The sequence below is a fragment of the Mytilus trossulus genome, chromosome 11 (assembly GCF_036588685.1).
Source record: "Mytilus trossulus isolate FHL-02 chromosome 11, PNRI_Mtr1.1.1.hap1, whole genome shotgun sequence".
NCBI classification, from domain to species: domain Eukaryota; kingdom Metazoa; phylum Mollusca; class Bivalvia; order Mytilida; family Mytilidae; genus Mytilus; species Mytilus trossulus.
This window is the reverse complement of record NC_086383.1, coordinates 61,589,566-61,606,260: the sequence shown is the minus strand read 5'-3', so window position 1 is coordinate 61,606,260 and position 16,695 is coordinate 61,589,566. Positions and strand designations below refer to the sequence as shown.

General features: G+C 31.3%; 2 protein-coding genes across 3 annotated transcripts in view; one reads left to right on the top strand and one right to left on the bottom strand.

Annotated features, from left to right (window-relative positions):
• The window catches only part of LOC134691381 (nicotinate phosphoribosyltransferase-like), a 22,894-nt gene extending 13,655 nt beyond the window's left edge, over positions 1-9,239 (bottom strand). Inside the window, exons 1-3 of one of the 2 annotated variants that reach the window (XM_063551894.1) lie at positions 9,191-9,239; positions 1,960-2,130; positions 539-749 (exon numbers count right to left, since the gene is read on the bottom strand). In XM_063551894.1, the coding sequence (XP_063407964.1) occupies positions 539-749; positions 1,960-2,130; positions 9,191-9,233 (425 nt within the window). In that variant the 5' untranslated portion in view covers positions 9,234-9,239. Of the gene's footprint in view, positions 1-538; positions 750-1,959; positions 2,131-8,742; positions 8,885-9,190 lie in introns of those variants that run through there. The other variant, XM_063551893.1, reaches the window with a different exon arrangement.
• LOC134691382 (uncharacterized) lies at positions 8,883-16,695 on the top strand. The gene is made up of 3 exons (XM_063551895.1): positions 8,883-9,051; positions 10,877-10,985; positions 11,889-16,695. Exons 1-3 carry the CDS (start codon positions 8,957-8,959, stop codon positions 12,018-12,020), a joined length of 336 nt encoding a protein of 111 aa, XP_063407965.1. The 5' UTR covers positions 8,883-8,956; the 3' UTR covers positions 12,021-16,695.

Below are 16,695 nucleotides of genomic sequence, written 5' to 3'. Positions count from 1 at the left end.
CACTATAGGGAGATAACTCTGTAAAATCAGCTAAACATTTAAATTACGATGTGTTTTTAAGGGAATATTAAGCTTATCAATGATCAAAGTTAGTGTTTGTCAAACTTATATATATATAACCAGTGTAATTTTTCTGATAAATTGGATTGGTTGATATCTTTTGAAATTTTTATATTTTTGTCAAAGGGTCAAAGTTAATACTTTTTCAAAATTTTTATGAGAATTAAACTAGCCAAATTAATTTTAGTGAAGGTGTTGAGTGCCACCTTAATTTGTCTCTTTAATAGATATATATATATGAAATTTGTATATTTTATATACAGTTCTGTGATATTTTCCTTCATTTGAATAATGACATGTAAATTGCCTTCCAAGAACCTTTTCACATTTTTTTCTCAGACATCTTAGCCTAATTGATTTAAAAATAATGTGTACTATTTGTCATTCATTTTCTGATATCAGAATTTCGAAGTTATGTGTCCTATCAGACCTCCCCCTTTTTTTTAAATACCTGAAAATAATTTAAAGACTGACTGACCTGGCATAATTAACTAGATTTAACAATGGTGTCTCCATCAGCTGTACAACAGGTAATGGTCCTTTTACTGTCAATAGTGGAATTTTAGGAAACACAACTGTCCCCTCCTCAATTGCAAATAATGTTACAGTTTTCGTGTTTAATTCTTTCAGATATTCAAAAAATTCTTCTTCTACTGAAGTTGGCAACACTGATTTCAGGTACTTTATATCTGAAAGAAGAAACAAACAGTAAAGCTAATTCATACATAAAACTTAGAAACAAAAATGTGGTATAATTTTGAAAGAGACAGCTATCCACCAGCGACCCTAAGATGAGGATATGATTAATACAGAGGCACATCAAGACTTCCAAACATTTAAATTGGAATCAAATTATACACATTTTATATTGCACTGAATGTACAAGGCTGAAGCATGCAGTTACAAGCATTTAGCAAAGGCCACTGTGGTTCAGGTGGCTGTGAGTTTAGTATGAATACTTATAAAACTTTATTAGCAGACATATGTTAATAATACATTCATCATGACATTTGCTTTGAAAATTTAAGGTGGTACCTAACACTTGAACTAAAATTAATTTTGCTCGTTTAATTTTCTTAAAATTTTGACGAAGAATTTACTTTGACCTTTTGACAAAAATATAAAAATTTCAAAAAATTTGAACCAACCGTTTAATCAGAAAAATTACACTGGTTATATAGTAGTTTGACAAAAACTTATTTTGATCACTGAGAAGCTTAATATTCCCTTAAAAACACAACGTCATTAAAACGTTCTGCTGACTTTACAGAGTTATCTCCCTGTAGTGTTAGGTACCACCTTAAGGAGGCTCGCGGGTATATGATTTTAAGAAAAAAATCAAACATTCATTTTTCTTCACAAATTTTATTAATTGCCTTTAGTAGTTGTTACTTTATCTTATGGTACAAGAATTTTTCAAAAAAATCAATACATGTTGGCCCCAGGTGACTTTTAACATTTAGATATCATTGAAAAGGCACCAAATTATCTCCCTTTGGTGCAAAAATGCAATTTTTTGGCTCTAAAAATGAAATGTCTTTTTCAACTCATCGGTGACCTATATTTTTTATTGTTGTTTTCAAATAGGCTGTTCATAAACTGAATAATTGTGAAAATTTAACCAATTTCTGTAATTTAGTTCTTTTTTTGTTTTGATATTACCAATATTTCTCCTATTAGTTCAACAGAAAAAAAGGACATTTACAAAAATGTATGCTTTTTCCGAAAGCAGATTGTGAGCATAAATGCACGGTGACCCCATTTTTTTATTTCATTTTTCCATTAGGTATAAGATAAAGTTAATTTATAGAAAAATATAGAGAAATCCTATATTAAATAAAAAATTTGATTTAGACCCGCGAGCCCCCTTAAATTCCTATCAACAATAAAAAATCTCACCACTTTCTGTAAACTTGAAATTCTGAATGAATTTGACACACTCCTCCAAACCAGCAAACACAGTGAACTCTCCTTTAAATGGATTACGTCTAAAGTACAAATCAAACACAGCCACATCGTTCATCTTTCCACTCTTCCAGTAGGCATACGCCATGGTGATCTGGTAAAGATCTGAAAAAATAAACAAATAATTATTATTAAGCCTTAAATAACTTTTAAATCTAAACTAAATGTATCAAACTTATTAAGTCATATACAATGATATATCTATAATACTAAAATTACGAGGTCCAATTTGTCAGCCGTCATCAGGTAAAAACGATGAATCAAAGAATTCAACTTAAGATTTAACTAATATAGTACGAAGGTGTCGTTTAAAAATTACACCACTCCAGGCCCTTTTGTTTTCCACGTAATTAATATTGCCAATAATTAAGAAGTTCCGGGTCAAGTCCGATACCGATACCAATAGTATATTTACCTGTTACCTATTACCTTATCTGTACATTCCGCATCTGACAGGCGCACCACCAAACAGTGTATTCAGGATTAATATGCTATATACACGGGTCATAATCACAGGGTTGACACTACTAAATTGTCAAATTGTTACCTATTGTAGTATTTTAATCAGTAAGACTTTCTAAGATAACAAATCTGGACTAAAAATAAGGCGTATAGGTACAGTTTTCAATTTGTTTGTGGGCATGCATGACATAAAACAGCGAATCATCAAAGAATTCAACTTTATTCATAACTAATATATTACAATGCTGTTGATTAAAAAATACTCCATTCCAGGACCTGTTGTTTTCTTTTCCAAATAATTAATATTACCAATAATTGATAACGGTTCCAGTCCGACGGGGTCAAACAGAAAGATTTGAAAGCAGAGAAAACTGTGTATCTTATAATCGGCATGACTTTATCAGATGACAATTAAGGCTTGCGCATAGTTATATACTTTAATTCATTTAGAGACCCGCGATATCACGGGTGTGTTCTAGTATTATATACATGTATATATGATGAAAGAATGGAGGTATCCATCCATGATACAAAATCAGTACATGCACAGAAAAAAACTCAAAAAGCTTAATTTTAAGGAACAGTGCTTTTATTGCTGTTTTTCATCTGAAGTCTATATTTCATATACCAGATTAGTGACTTAGTTTGTTCACTATCATGACTATATATACTGTTATTATTCCTTGAATTTGCTGATTTAGATTTCTGAAACTAATTTATATTCTGGATAATTGTTATGATTGGAGACAACAACTTAAACAATGGAAATTCAACCAAAAACATGACATTATTTTCTGAATAAAAGCATATAGGGTTTCAATATTGTTTGAAATAAGGGAGATTTGCAACTTTGGGTTTAGAAAATGTAACTTTTACTGAGTCTCATATCATGCATATATCATGTACATGTACACATCATACATATATATGAGAGGGGTAAGAGGGGTCCTGATCCAGAGATCCCAGCTGTAAAACACAATCCTTAAGTCCCAAATTTAAGTAAAATTTAAATCCCAAAATCCCTAAATTCGAAAAAAGATTTCCCAGATCCAAAAAGGATCAATTCCAAAATCCAGAGCTTAAACGCTCTATCTCGGAGTCCTGAAAAAGGTCCTATTCCCCTCCTATATGGCTTCATTATGAAACAATATGAAGTAATAATCAATTAACTTTAGATTAAACAGTTCCGGGGCAATAACTCCTTTCAGACATTTTTGTAAGATATGTCATTGGATTGTTTCATACCAAGTTATCATATCTTCATCACAATAAAGCAAACATTTTGCACAATTTGTTTAACATTTCTTTAAAAGTGCCAGAGAAAATGCAATAGGTAAAGGACAAAATTGAAAACATGATGTTCATTGACCTTGACCTTTCCATGTTCAAATCTCTTGTTTTAATTAAGTCTCATCGCATGCTACATGTAGTTGAACATGCACTACATGTACTACTTAGATCTTTGTAAACAAAGCTTGGAAAGAGGAACTGTCATGTCTGTATTATATTCATAGGGAAATGTAAGACAAAAAAATAATATGTGTATTTTCTACTAGTCATCTTTGAAAAAATAGGGTTATTAGGTAGTGATTTTTTTTTTTACATAATCATAATAATTGAGTCTATAGTCATGATAGGAGGGACATTTTAACTTCAACAGTCATGACAGTGCTTGATGAAAAATGCCCAAACAAAATAAGGGTTGGCTATTTTTTAGCTTAAAAAATAGGGCAGACCTGTATATGTACGTAACATAAAAGGAAACACACACCCAAATGGTCTGGTTTGTTATATCTTGAGTTCTGTATTAACATTATTTAATAATGCATTACATGTATTGACAAAATCACAGAGCAAGCAGCATGTTGTAAACAGTATTAGAGAAGCTCTTACAAAGAATTGATAAAATCAATAATATTTTTCTATGGATCCAAGGTGTATTATAGCACCTCTTGTAGTCTTGTTAAATGCATTATCTCAGAATCAATTTCTGTATAAAATCAAAAACATTACTAATATACATGATATAACTGCGATGTAGGACTTGCATGACTTGGTAGGGGTCCTTTGGTTGGTTTTTTTTCATTTTTTTTAGACCACTGTCAATGACTGTTCTCTATTATTCTTTTTTTCATTGTGCCCACTTTTTTCTATTTTAAATTATTTTATTTATATTTTTTTTTTTTAAATTATGTTAAAAAAAATTGGGAAAACTAACACGGTCAAATAACATGAGTAATATGGTCCTTACTGAAACAAGTACATGACTTCATAAAATTGACATATATATATGTGGGGCAATTCGGTATTGTATCACTCATACATTTGTGAAATGAATCAAAGTTTATCACATTTTATATATCTATGTTATATGTAGATCGTTATTATCTATATGTGCTCAATACAAATGAAATTAGGTCTTGTTGACCAACTGTCAATAAAAGATTTACTATTAAACACTTAATGTACATGTTGTAGGAAAATTAAAATGAACTGAGTAAAACATTTGTTAATTTAATTTGAATTTACTTCTGAAGGCAGTTAGCACATCCTATATATATATGATATACAAGGTGATAGGATGTGCCGCAGAAATAGGTCACATTTTCCAGCTTGTAAATATATGATTAGGTCAATAAAGTTCCTATGACTTCTTCATCTGTCATCTTTCTTGGTGTATCATCCAATTTCTTTCTTTTGACACGATGGTATTTTATGCACACATTATCAGATTACACACCACATGAAACCCAAACAATATGAGGAAAAGGTTACATTTTTAACTACGCAATATATGAAAAGGTACACATTTTTTAAATCTAAATTATATGAAAAGGGTGGGGTAACAGTCTAACAGAACCCCATTGGCATGTTGGCATACCCTTTTCATTAAGTGTTGAAGTGGCCCACCTGCGACAGACCTATCATCATGACCAATTGACCAGTGTCCCTGGCTTACATGTATAAGAGAGAATAGGGGAGGGGTTCCTCCATGTCAGAGAAGGGTTGGTCTGCTACTTAAAATCTTTCATCATATTATCACATACATGTATGCATGATCTGCAAATGAAAGGACCTCAATTTTTTTTCCTTTTGAAATATTTGCCACTGGACATTCAGCAGACACCATTCAGTTATGTAATTTATAATAAACAATGAATGCAATTGACTGTTGTCTGCGGTTTGCTGAATGTCCAGTGGCAAATATTTCCAAACAAGAGTAATTTAAACAAAAATTATAATTAGGCATTTTAATATGTTCAGGCCATACTTAACCATGTTAACATGCTTAAAAATATTTTGGTTTGCCCAAACCCTATCCAAAGGTTGAGACAGTGGGTAGGTAGGTAGGCATTTTCTTTTTTTTCAAAAAAAGAAATTGAAGTATCAGAGGTTTATTAGTATTCATGCCTATTTGATTAAAAAAAACTTCTTCAAATCAGGACAATAAAAGAATTTGAGTAGGCAGCTTTTTTCTGGGTAGGTAGCGTTTGGGCAAACAAACCTATTATTTATTTTGGTCCCATCATTGTTCATGCATATGATACCTATAACTAAGATTTATTCTGTGGTGTGGTTGGGTTGCTCAGGATGGAAGGCACAAGGCTTCAAATTTTAAAAGGAGAGTACAAAATGTGCAATTGGTCATGTCCAGGGCACAGATGTTGACCTTCACATATCACATAACTATAACAGGGTATAATAGGTTTATAACCTATATAGTCCTTTAAGAGTAATTTTAATAGTACTATTATATTGGTGTATGTGCAGAAAGAGTGCCATAGTTCATGTAGTACATATATATATATTGTAAACTAATATAGTGAACATGAATAAAGTACTATGTGAAAGGACTATAGCGATTTCAGCACATTGTGTGAAAAAAATAGGTACAAAATGTAGGTATTTTGTAGAAAATAAAAGTGTAGCAGCAAGCATAACCAAGGTAAACAAACACTGATACTCAGTATCTGGGAGAACATTACCACATAGATATGCTTACTTTCAAGGCCATCTATGTGACAAAATTTTGGCACTGGCAAAGTTTGTTCCATCATTAAATTTCAATCCTAAAAGAGTCCTGAAAAATCATACTTGAAAATGTAGATTATAAGCTAAAGTTGTATACCTTTTACAGACCCCCAACCCCCATTTCCATCATTTTATTAAAATACAATGTATACATTGATTCCTCTTATTCAAATCTCATTTAATACCTAAACTCCCCTGCAGTAACTTAAATCATGTTATTTCAACATGGTTTAACTTAAAACAATCCTGTTAATTTTCATAACCACTTTACTTATTCATCAATGTCTGAAAGTCCTTGTTATACATGTTATGTGTCTAATGTGCAATCATGGTAATATTTCAAAGTATTAATAATGAATGTTAATTCATTCCTATATATCTTTTCCTCATATGAATGTAAACATGATCATGATACATGTTTGCAATAGCTGTTTGACAAATTAGCAGCCAAAAAAATATTTAAAATCTCAACATCATTGAACATGTTCAACTTTCACTTTTGAACAAACACTCACTAAGCTGCTCATGAATATCAAGTGCAATATGTTAGGGTTTCATTCCATGTGTCGATCCAGCCATTTTAAAAAGAGGGTTCCCAACCCAGGAAAAAGGGGGGGGGGGGTGTTCCAACTGTATGTCCCCATTCAAATGCATTGATCAGACAAAATAAGGGGGGTTTCAACCCCCTGGATCAGCCAATTCATTCCATGCCTGGTGAGATAAAAAAAACTTCAAAATTAAAAAAAGTGATGCTTCTATGCTTAACAGAACTTAGACATGTATGATTGAAAGCAACTACTGGTGGACAAAGAGTTAGAACAATGTGTTGAGTGCCAGAGTGACCATGATGACATGTCTTATTGGGAACTGTTGGTGTAGAAGAAGTATATGACTCGCTACATGTTTTCTTCCTTAAGGCCAAATAAAATAATATGTGTGTTTCCTGTTTCATCTTTGAAAAAAATAGGGTAGGTAGGTAGGGATTTTTTTTTTATTTTACCATTTTTTTTTACATTGAGTCTATGGGAGAGAAATCCTGACTTTAACAGTGCTTATTGAAAAATGACCAAAAAAACTTTAGGGTAGGCTATTTCTAAGCTTCAAATATAGGGTAGGTAGGGAAACAGGAAACACACATGCTTTTTTATTTGGCCTAATCATGTTAATATGCATTTAATTTGTATGTAGAGTATATATTATACATGATATACACAATAAACATACTGTCATCAACATGATAATCTTTTTAATATCAGTTTAATTATTAAATATAATCTCAAAGCTGAAATATTGAAGTTAAATTATCAGGAAAAATACTGCTGCTAACAGGTTAGGAAGTTTCTCATAAAACATGACCAGTTGAGTGACAAACCCTCAAGCTATGGCTATTAGTATTATAATAGATAACAAGGTGAAGGATAATAAACATATTGATGTCAGATGCATTATAAAAAAAAGTGTGTCATAGTGTTATAGAAAAAAAATTGTTTCACAATGACCATTTCTGTAAATCAGAAATTTAAATCAAATTTCATGAATACCTCATTATTAGTCCAAATAATTATGACGTCTTGGACGGCTATTTAATTATTTTTCTGTGAAGCCTTCCTAGGACAGGAAGGCGTCCCAGAAAAAAATTAAAATAGCCTTGCCAGACATCATAATTATTTGGACTACCTCATTATCAAAAACTTTTATGATTATTGCAACTTAAGTTATCCAGCGTGTCCAGAAAACACATTTTAGGAAAATACTTCTTGTTTTCATTTTAAGAAAATACTTCTTGTTTTCATTTTAAGAAAATACTTCTTGTGTTCATTTTACATTGTTTTAAGAAAATACTTCTAATTTCCAACTAATTTTTTGAAAATTATCACAACCTGAAATCAAGGTTTAGTTGTCATGGTTGTTTTTGGCATTGTTGAACACAATGTCAATATAAATATCATGCAAATGTCATGAATGTTTGGTATGCATTTACAAATTATGTACCTCAAATAAATTAAAATGATTATGAGTATTTGCAATTTGAAGAATTGCTTTTATTTCCTACTCGAGATTTCCTACAAAATCGAAAGTGAAACTATAAAATAAAAACAGAAGTGAAAATGGAAATTGACATAATTTAGCAGTTATTGATCTAAATAAAGGTTGCCATAACAAAAACAAAAATATCAAATAAATGTCATATCTGAAATTTGCAGCATATATGTGCATGTTTACCAGTAAGAATAGGCTGTATAACTCCATTCTGTTCCTTTCCCAGGACCGTGGAAAATTGCCTGTGATCTCCCGACATGTTGTGTCTGAAATGAACCACAGAGGAGTTCATGACCTTAAATCACCTTCGGGGGACAACGTAAACTTTCAATCTCCATTGGGAAAAAGACAGAGAATTTTGTTTTCAAAGGGCGATAATTGGAGTTAAAAAGAAATTATGGACGATGTGGCCAGCAGTGAGGACGAAAAAGAGCCAGATGCAGATACAAGAAACGGATTTGGAATTTGGTCATTGTTAAAAAAGGATTGGCGGTGAGCTTATCTCGCTATGAAACACCAGACAGACAAATTAAAATTGCCGATTCCCTTCGAAAACTTAACACTTGCACTGTCCACTCTCAAATATGACATGTATGAGAATTTCATTATTCTTTTAGGAAGCAATTTATACCTGTCAGCAAAACAGTGCCAGTGTCGATGGTATCCACGTCCATTTTTAAAGTCATGTGACATATTTCCCGCGAAATATCGTGGTGACGTCATTTGACGTTTTAACCAGGAAACAACAGAACAAGTCTTGAGTAGATTTAAAATGGATCATGCCATTTGTACTGTTTAGTGTTCTAATAATGATCTTTTGTGTACGTTATGGTTGTTGTGAAGTCTGAACACCTCGCGGCCGCCTTGATACATACTTCACTATTTTTACAGGTACGGTGCAGTCCGGTGTATCCGCGCACTTAAGACTTATGACTTCACTTCATTCAACTGATAAAACCAATCATTGGATAATTTTGTGTGAACACATCCATAATATACTTTTATTTCAAAAAATCTTCTGTTTGTATGGTTTCATCCATCTAAATTTTTTGTAATGCGTGTCCAAAATTAGGGAAACACCTGTTCTGAGAGTTCCTTCAATGTCCGGTGATTTTGAGTATGACTTCCAAAAATAGCTTATTTAGAATAAAGGAAAGATTTTACACTACGAAATATAGCTGAGTTTGTACCAAACACACTTCCAAGGATGCAGAGCAAAAATTATTTCAATCTGATATTAATTTGACTTAAATAAAACCAATTTTATCTGATGACGTAATTTTTTTAATGGAAATTGGCCAAATATGGTAAATCACGGGATTTCAGCTATTAATTAATTCTTGAACTTATCAATTTTATTCTTTTTTATCCCTTCGGAAGGCTAAATCATTAACAAGAACAATTTTGTATGTGTTACTGTTTTGATATGACGAAGTCAGCTAATGCGCGATAACACGGGCCGCGTGGACACCGGGGACTCCACTGTATATATTGTCAATACACCTTATTGCTAATCCCGGCTGACCCGGCCTCAGAGTTCAAGCTCTTGAATTTTTAGACGTCAACACAGGCACTAGACGTTCTGTCAATAGTATAAAAATATTGGCAATGGGAAAAAATAGTGTCCATATATACATGATTTATAATATATAGAGTACTGAAAAGAGTCCCAGGAAAATTCAATCAGAAATTCACTCATCACATGGCAAAATCGAATGAAAAAGCACATCAAACGAATGGACAACAACGGTCATCTTCCTGAATTGGTACAGGCATTTTAAAATGTAGAAAATGGTGGATTGAACCTGGGTTTATAGCGCTAAACATCTCACGTGTATGAGTCTCATCAAATTCCGTTATATTTACACAATGGGTGACCAAAACAGACATAAAAGATAAAATAGTCAAAACATAGTTACAGCAGTCATAACTGTTAAAATCTTAAATCCAACATTTTACAAAAAAAGTACAAAAGCTTCTATCAAATTAAAAACATTCATTGCTTCGCGTGTCTGACGCTATAAAATGATATATGTACACTATTTTCTTCCCATTGCCAATATTTTTATACTATTGACAGAACGTCTAGTGCCTGTGACGTCAACATCAATCACTTTTCCATTCTGGCGTCAGATATTTTGTTTTATGACGTCAAAATTTCCCAGCAACCTGTGTGATATCCAGTAATTGCGGACAAATAGCGATAAGGTATACACTTATGTTGATATTTTGGGCCAGAGTGACCCTTGCACTGTTCAGCACCTACCACTGAAATATTTATTAACGTAAAATGACAATTTATTTACTTCTTTTTCAGATTTTTACGAGATGATTTTATTTTACTACGACTATTTGCAGTATGTGGAATGACATTTTGTTTTGCCATGTTCTTTCTGCAGATTGGTACATCACTTAGATCATATGAGGTAGGAATGCACATACATGCCAACTGTCACTATTTGCGGGGGATTTCCCCCATGGCGGCTCCCAAATGAAAATTTTAAAAGAGCAATTTTGTCCACAATTAAAAAAAAACCAATAAATTTTACAATGGCAATTAAGGCTTGAAAAAGTAAGAAGAAGTAAAAAAAACCAACATGATATTATATTTGAAGGCCCCTTTGATGGTTTTATAGGACCATAATACTCCATCTTGCACGTAAAACAGCCATGGGCATTTTGAAAAGTTTGCAGGTATGAATGCACAGAGTCAGATCTATAAGAAAAGAAATATTTCCAAGTTGTAGATTGTCATGTTTATCTTTTGTATTTCTCTGCCAGGACAAATGAACAATCATGATTTAATATATAATATAACGTTATAAATCTAGAGTACAATCATGACAATAGAATTTCATTTTTTATTCTATACCAAACTTTCAATGGTATTTTGATCAGTTGATACAATGTAATTGACCATTTTAGAATCTAAAGAGGGCCCTCATGGGGTTTTTGATTATGTGATTACTTGGCCGTTTTTTTAATGATTATTTGATTATTAAGCCAAATATTTCATGATTATTTGATTACCTAGGACTGTATTTTTAGTTTATGATTATTTGATTACTAAAGATAAGCAAATATTTAATGATTATGTGATTATATTGGCAAAAAAATGGTGATTATGTGATTACTAGGACCCCCCATGAGGGGCCTCTCTAAAGGACTATGTGTAGTTTGCATTGTTCAGACCCTAAAAAGAAAATATGCTCATGTCATTGGTTGAATTTCAATGCTTTAAGACGTTTTAAACCAATGATGATGTTTCAATGTACACTTTTGAAAATATTTCCCAGAATGCAATGTTTCTATTGTATTTTCTTTTTCAGCTACTACAGCAATATATAGAAGAGAGAGAATCACAATATTCATTTCTGGACTTTTACGAGAGTAACGAGTATTGGTCGTGGGATCCAGATTTATTTTTATTGACGGTCAACACAACGTTTTATGCTCATTGACCACTGTCCACCTTAGAAATGTGATTATCAGTACATTTCGTGCCCATCTAGATCTAAACATGTGATATTATTAGTTGTCAGCCACTAAGTGGTTAGTATGTCATTACAATGTTCCATTATGGCGGGAAAAAGGATTAACTAGTCTTATTATCAATCATTTTTCAATCATTAGCTTCTATTCGTCAGTGCAGATTGAAAGGATGTCACATATATATGGAATTGATGAAGAGAGTGAGTTGAAGATTACAGATCATGTCATATTTATGATTAGAATGAATTGAAGATTACAGATCATGTTTATCATGTTTATATTTATGATTAGAATGAATTGAAGAATACAGATCATGTTTATCATGTTTATATTTATGATTAGAATGAATTGAAGAATACAGATCATGTTTATATTTATGATTAGAATGAATTGAAGATTACAGATCATGTTTATCATGTTTATATTTATGATTAGAATGAATTGAAGAATACAGATCATGTTTATATTTATGATTAGAATGAATTGAAGAATACAGATCATGTTTATATTTATGATTAGAATGAATTGAAGATTACAGATCATGTTTATATTTATGATTAGAATGCATTGAAGATTACAGATCATGTTTATATTTATGATTAGAATGAATTGAAGATTACAGATCATGTTTATCATGTTTATATTTATGATTAGAATGAATGAATGAAAGCACCAATTTATTACATTTATTATCATGATTATAGGACCAATGAATTCATTTTGATAGATATTTGTAATACTGTGGATTCATTTATTTTCGTTGGTACCAATTTTCCTAGATTAAGGAAAACTTGCATGTTCGTAGATATTTGATTTCGTGGTTCTGCAACAGTCTGCATACAAGCTTAAGCCTATAGAAAATAAGTCATTTGTTAAACATTTAATTTGGTGGTTCACCTTTACCCATGAAACCCACGAAAATTGGTATCCAACGAACAATAATGAATCCACAGTACATGTACATGTATTAGAATATAACATGCTATTATTTGAACTTGGAATTATTTTCAATTATGGAATTTGCATAATTTCTTGTTCTTGAATAATAAATTCCATGTTTATTCTGTACTTTAATGTTCTGTGCTGGGCACAACTCTTTCTATTACAAAGAAGAAAGTACATTTTCAATAGAATGTACTGTACCGCTAAAACACACGTGCACTCTATAGAAAGTGTTTTGAACTGCTCAAAACATAATAATACAAAATGAACATGGAATTTATTAAAATCTTCAAGAACAAGAAATAATGCAAATTCCATAATTGAAAATAATTCCAAGTTCAAATAATAGCCTGTTATATGTATATTTTTGTAAAAACTATCTTGGATTATATGATTCCTTGATAGCTCTTGATAATATATGCCAGACGGTTTATATTGTAAATTGAGTCATAAAATTAGAAAATATTTTAAATGAGACCAAAAAAGGTTTAGGATAAGATATTTTGAAGGCTTTACATATCATTCCAAAGGGCTGATGAAATTAAACCAAAAATAAATAAAATTTAGTTTAATATGATATTAAGTGAGGGTTAATTCTTCACCAAATTATATATATTAAGGCTTCACAGCTACATCTATCATTTCTATAAAAACAAGGGTTTTAAATAAACTCAAGAATACTTTAGATAGTTGTCTCATTGGCAATCATATCAATCCTCCTTATTTTGTTATCAAAATATCACATTTCATCTTCAAAAAAAGTTGTTTGGTCCATTAAAGATGAAAAATAACCCCACCAAATGTTGAATCACTGAAATCACTTTATGTCAATGATTTCAGTGCGTGACTATCATGATTATTGTGTAGATACACAAGGGTTGTGTGGATTTCACTTCATGAAATTATAATGGAAATGGGGAATGTGTCAAAGGACAACAACCCGACTGAAATGCAGAAATATCCACTCTAACTTTAAGGATAGATGTAGATAATCATTTCCAAATTTTGTGTTTGTGTACATGTGGGGTCTCATTGGGGGGGTTATGATGAGGTTCCCGCTTGTCAGATTGCTGTATCCTGCTAACACTATATATGTAAGCAATTTTCATTTTTTTGTAAATTCCAGTGTCCTGCTAGACTTCATTTCCTATCTTCAATAATTTTACTTTCATGTGTTACGCTTACTAAAAATTCGCAATCCCACGTCATGCTTAGACCCCAATGAGACCCACTACGTGGATATTGGGCCTAAAATAAAATATTGTTTGTTTAGGGGCGCTACTCATAAAAACTAAGTTGAAATTATTTTATTCATTTCAGATTTTCAGGCTTGCGGCATCGTTCAATACTATGATACTATTCAGGCCTTTTTTGAAAAATATAAAATTATTTCCCTACCTACCTACCTGCCCACACCTTGCTTGGCAGGGTCGGGATAGGGGAAACAAACATTATATTAAATTAGGCCTTGGTGTACCTTACTATTTTTGCTGTTAATTGTAATGTAACTGCATTGTCCACTGCTTATGTACAATTTTTTTCATATTTTTTGATAGACAGGTCTGCCCTTTTCATTGGGAAGAAATAAAATGGAAAAAAGACAAATGAACCTGAAATTTTGTGTTCATTTAAGCCTTTGAATGATCACGCTATCATTATTTTAATATTTGTTGTATATTTTTTTAGGGGCATTATTTATTGAAATAGTGACTGATAAGATATATTTTATGTTATTTATAATCATGATAATACTGTGAATTTGTTTTTATTCACGGGAATTTAACTTCTGTGATTTTTGTGAGTTAATATGAATTACAAATTTGAATGTTCAACAACATACATTTAATATGGTATAGTGTAGGCGTGTATGTATCTTTAATACACATGTTGTGTAAAACCAATTATTCAAACATCAACGAAAAATACCTTTTTTTTTCTGGACATGTTTCAATCCATAGAAATAGGAACATCAGAAAGGGAATGAATTCACAGTAGTCGGGAAATATTTGAATATTTGATTTGTTATTTGTAGACTATTCGAGGTTGTAATGTATTCTTTCTAAGAAAACAATCATTCATTCATTGTCATAAAACATTGCAAATGCATCAAATTGTATTTGTGAAAGAAAAAAAATGATTTCAATTGGTCTGATTTTTTTTTTAATTAAGATAATTATAGAAAAGAATTTATATCAATGTATATTTATAGGAAAAAATGAATATTAATTTATAGCTTATAAACATTTTTTATTCAAAAATTGTTTCTGAAAGATTTACACTCATCAAAATTGATTTTTTATTTTTATTCAAGAGTTGTCAGCTTTGTATTGATGAACCTAGTTTTTTCTTGTATTACAATTCAATATTTTTCTTTGATTGACTGTTATTGAAAGTTAAAGAGATGTATAAAATAAAAACTCTACCACTGCATTGAGTGTGATACAATATTTATCCAGTCTAGATAGCTAAATTTCTAATTTTAAGCATAACGCACATAGAGACAAGTGGTTTAATTTTCTTAAATTTAACTGTTGAGAACTTGAGATTGAATAAACCTGGTATATTATAGGGTTATTGCATGAATATTGGGGAATATTGCCCTGAGTAGAATTTTATATTGCACGAGCTTGCGAGTGCAATATATGTTCTACGAGGGACAATATTCCCCAATATTCATGCAATAACCCTTTTATTGTATAGCAATATAATATTTGAGAGTAAAAATTGGTGTAAACTAAGATTTTGTCGTTGATGACGTCATGAATTTTGAAGATTTATTGCACTAGTGCAATATTAGAATTTATTGCACGCTAACTTTTGGTTACTTTCTGTGGGAAATATTATATTGCTATACAATAAATATATTTTATTGCATGATATATGGTGGTGGAATCAGTTTCTCTAATAATAGTAAGACGCCATGTTGACAAACTTAAACCTTTGATTGGAATGATCTGCTAACATATTTTATATGTGACTTAATCAGGCATGGTGACGGGGCCCTCCCCCCATTTTTGTGGGGAAAATATAGTTGTTTATATAGGGAATCACTGAAGCATAACTGGAGCGAGCCCCCTTTTATGAAAATTTCTGGATCCGCCACTATGGTTGACTTTTTCATGACATCACAATAGGAATTTCAGAGAAAGGCAAGAAAACTTAATGTCATAATCAAAATTTTGACCAATGAGGAACTAAGATCAAAGAAAGTTGATTGAATAAAAATAATTTACAGGAAAGGAAAAGGACAACAATAACAAATGAATAAGAATAAGGGAAGCAGGAATATCACACGTTAAGGTTATGTTGTTTGTCATAACAAATATCTTATTGTAGAACTTATTCTAATTTGTATTTAAAGAAAACAAACTGATTTTTATACCTCTTTTTCTCCACAATGTAAATTACACAAAAACTTGTGTTAAAAACTATGCCTTATGATATTGTTTGTTGTTTTTATAAATATTTAAGATTATGTACTGTCTTGATGTTGTACATTTGACTAAAAGAATGCTAACAGTTACATCATGACCATAACGGGCCACATCACAAATTGTGGCCCTCAGTATTGTATAAATGGGTGAGATTTGTGATATCTATTGTAAGGTGCTTTCAATTTGTAAATTAAAATGTGTTTTTATTTATATATTTTAGAAATGTGCAGAAAATACATGTATACAAGAATTAAACCTTTGAAAATAA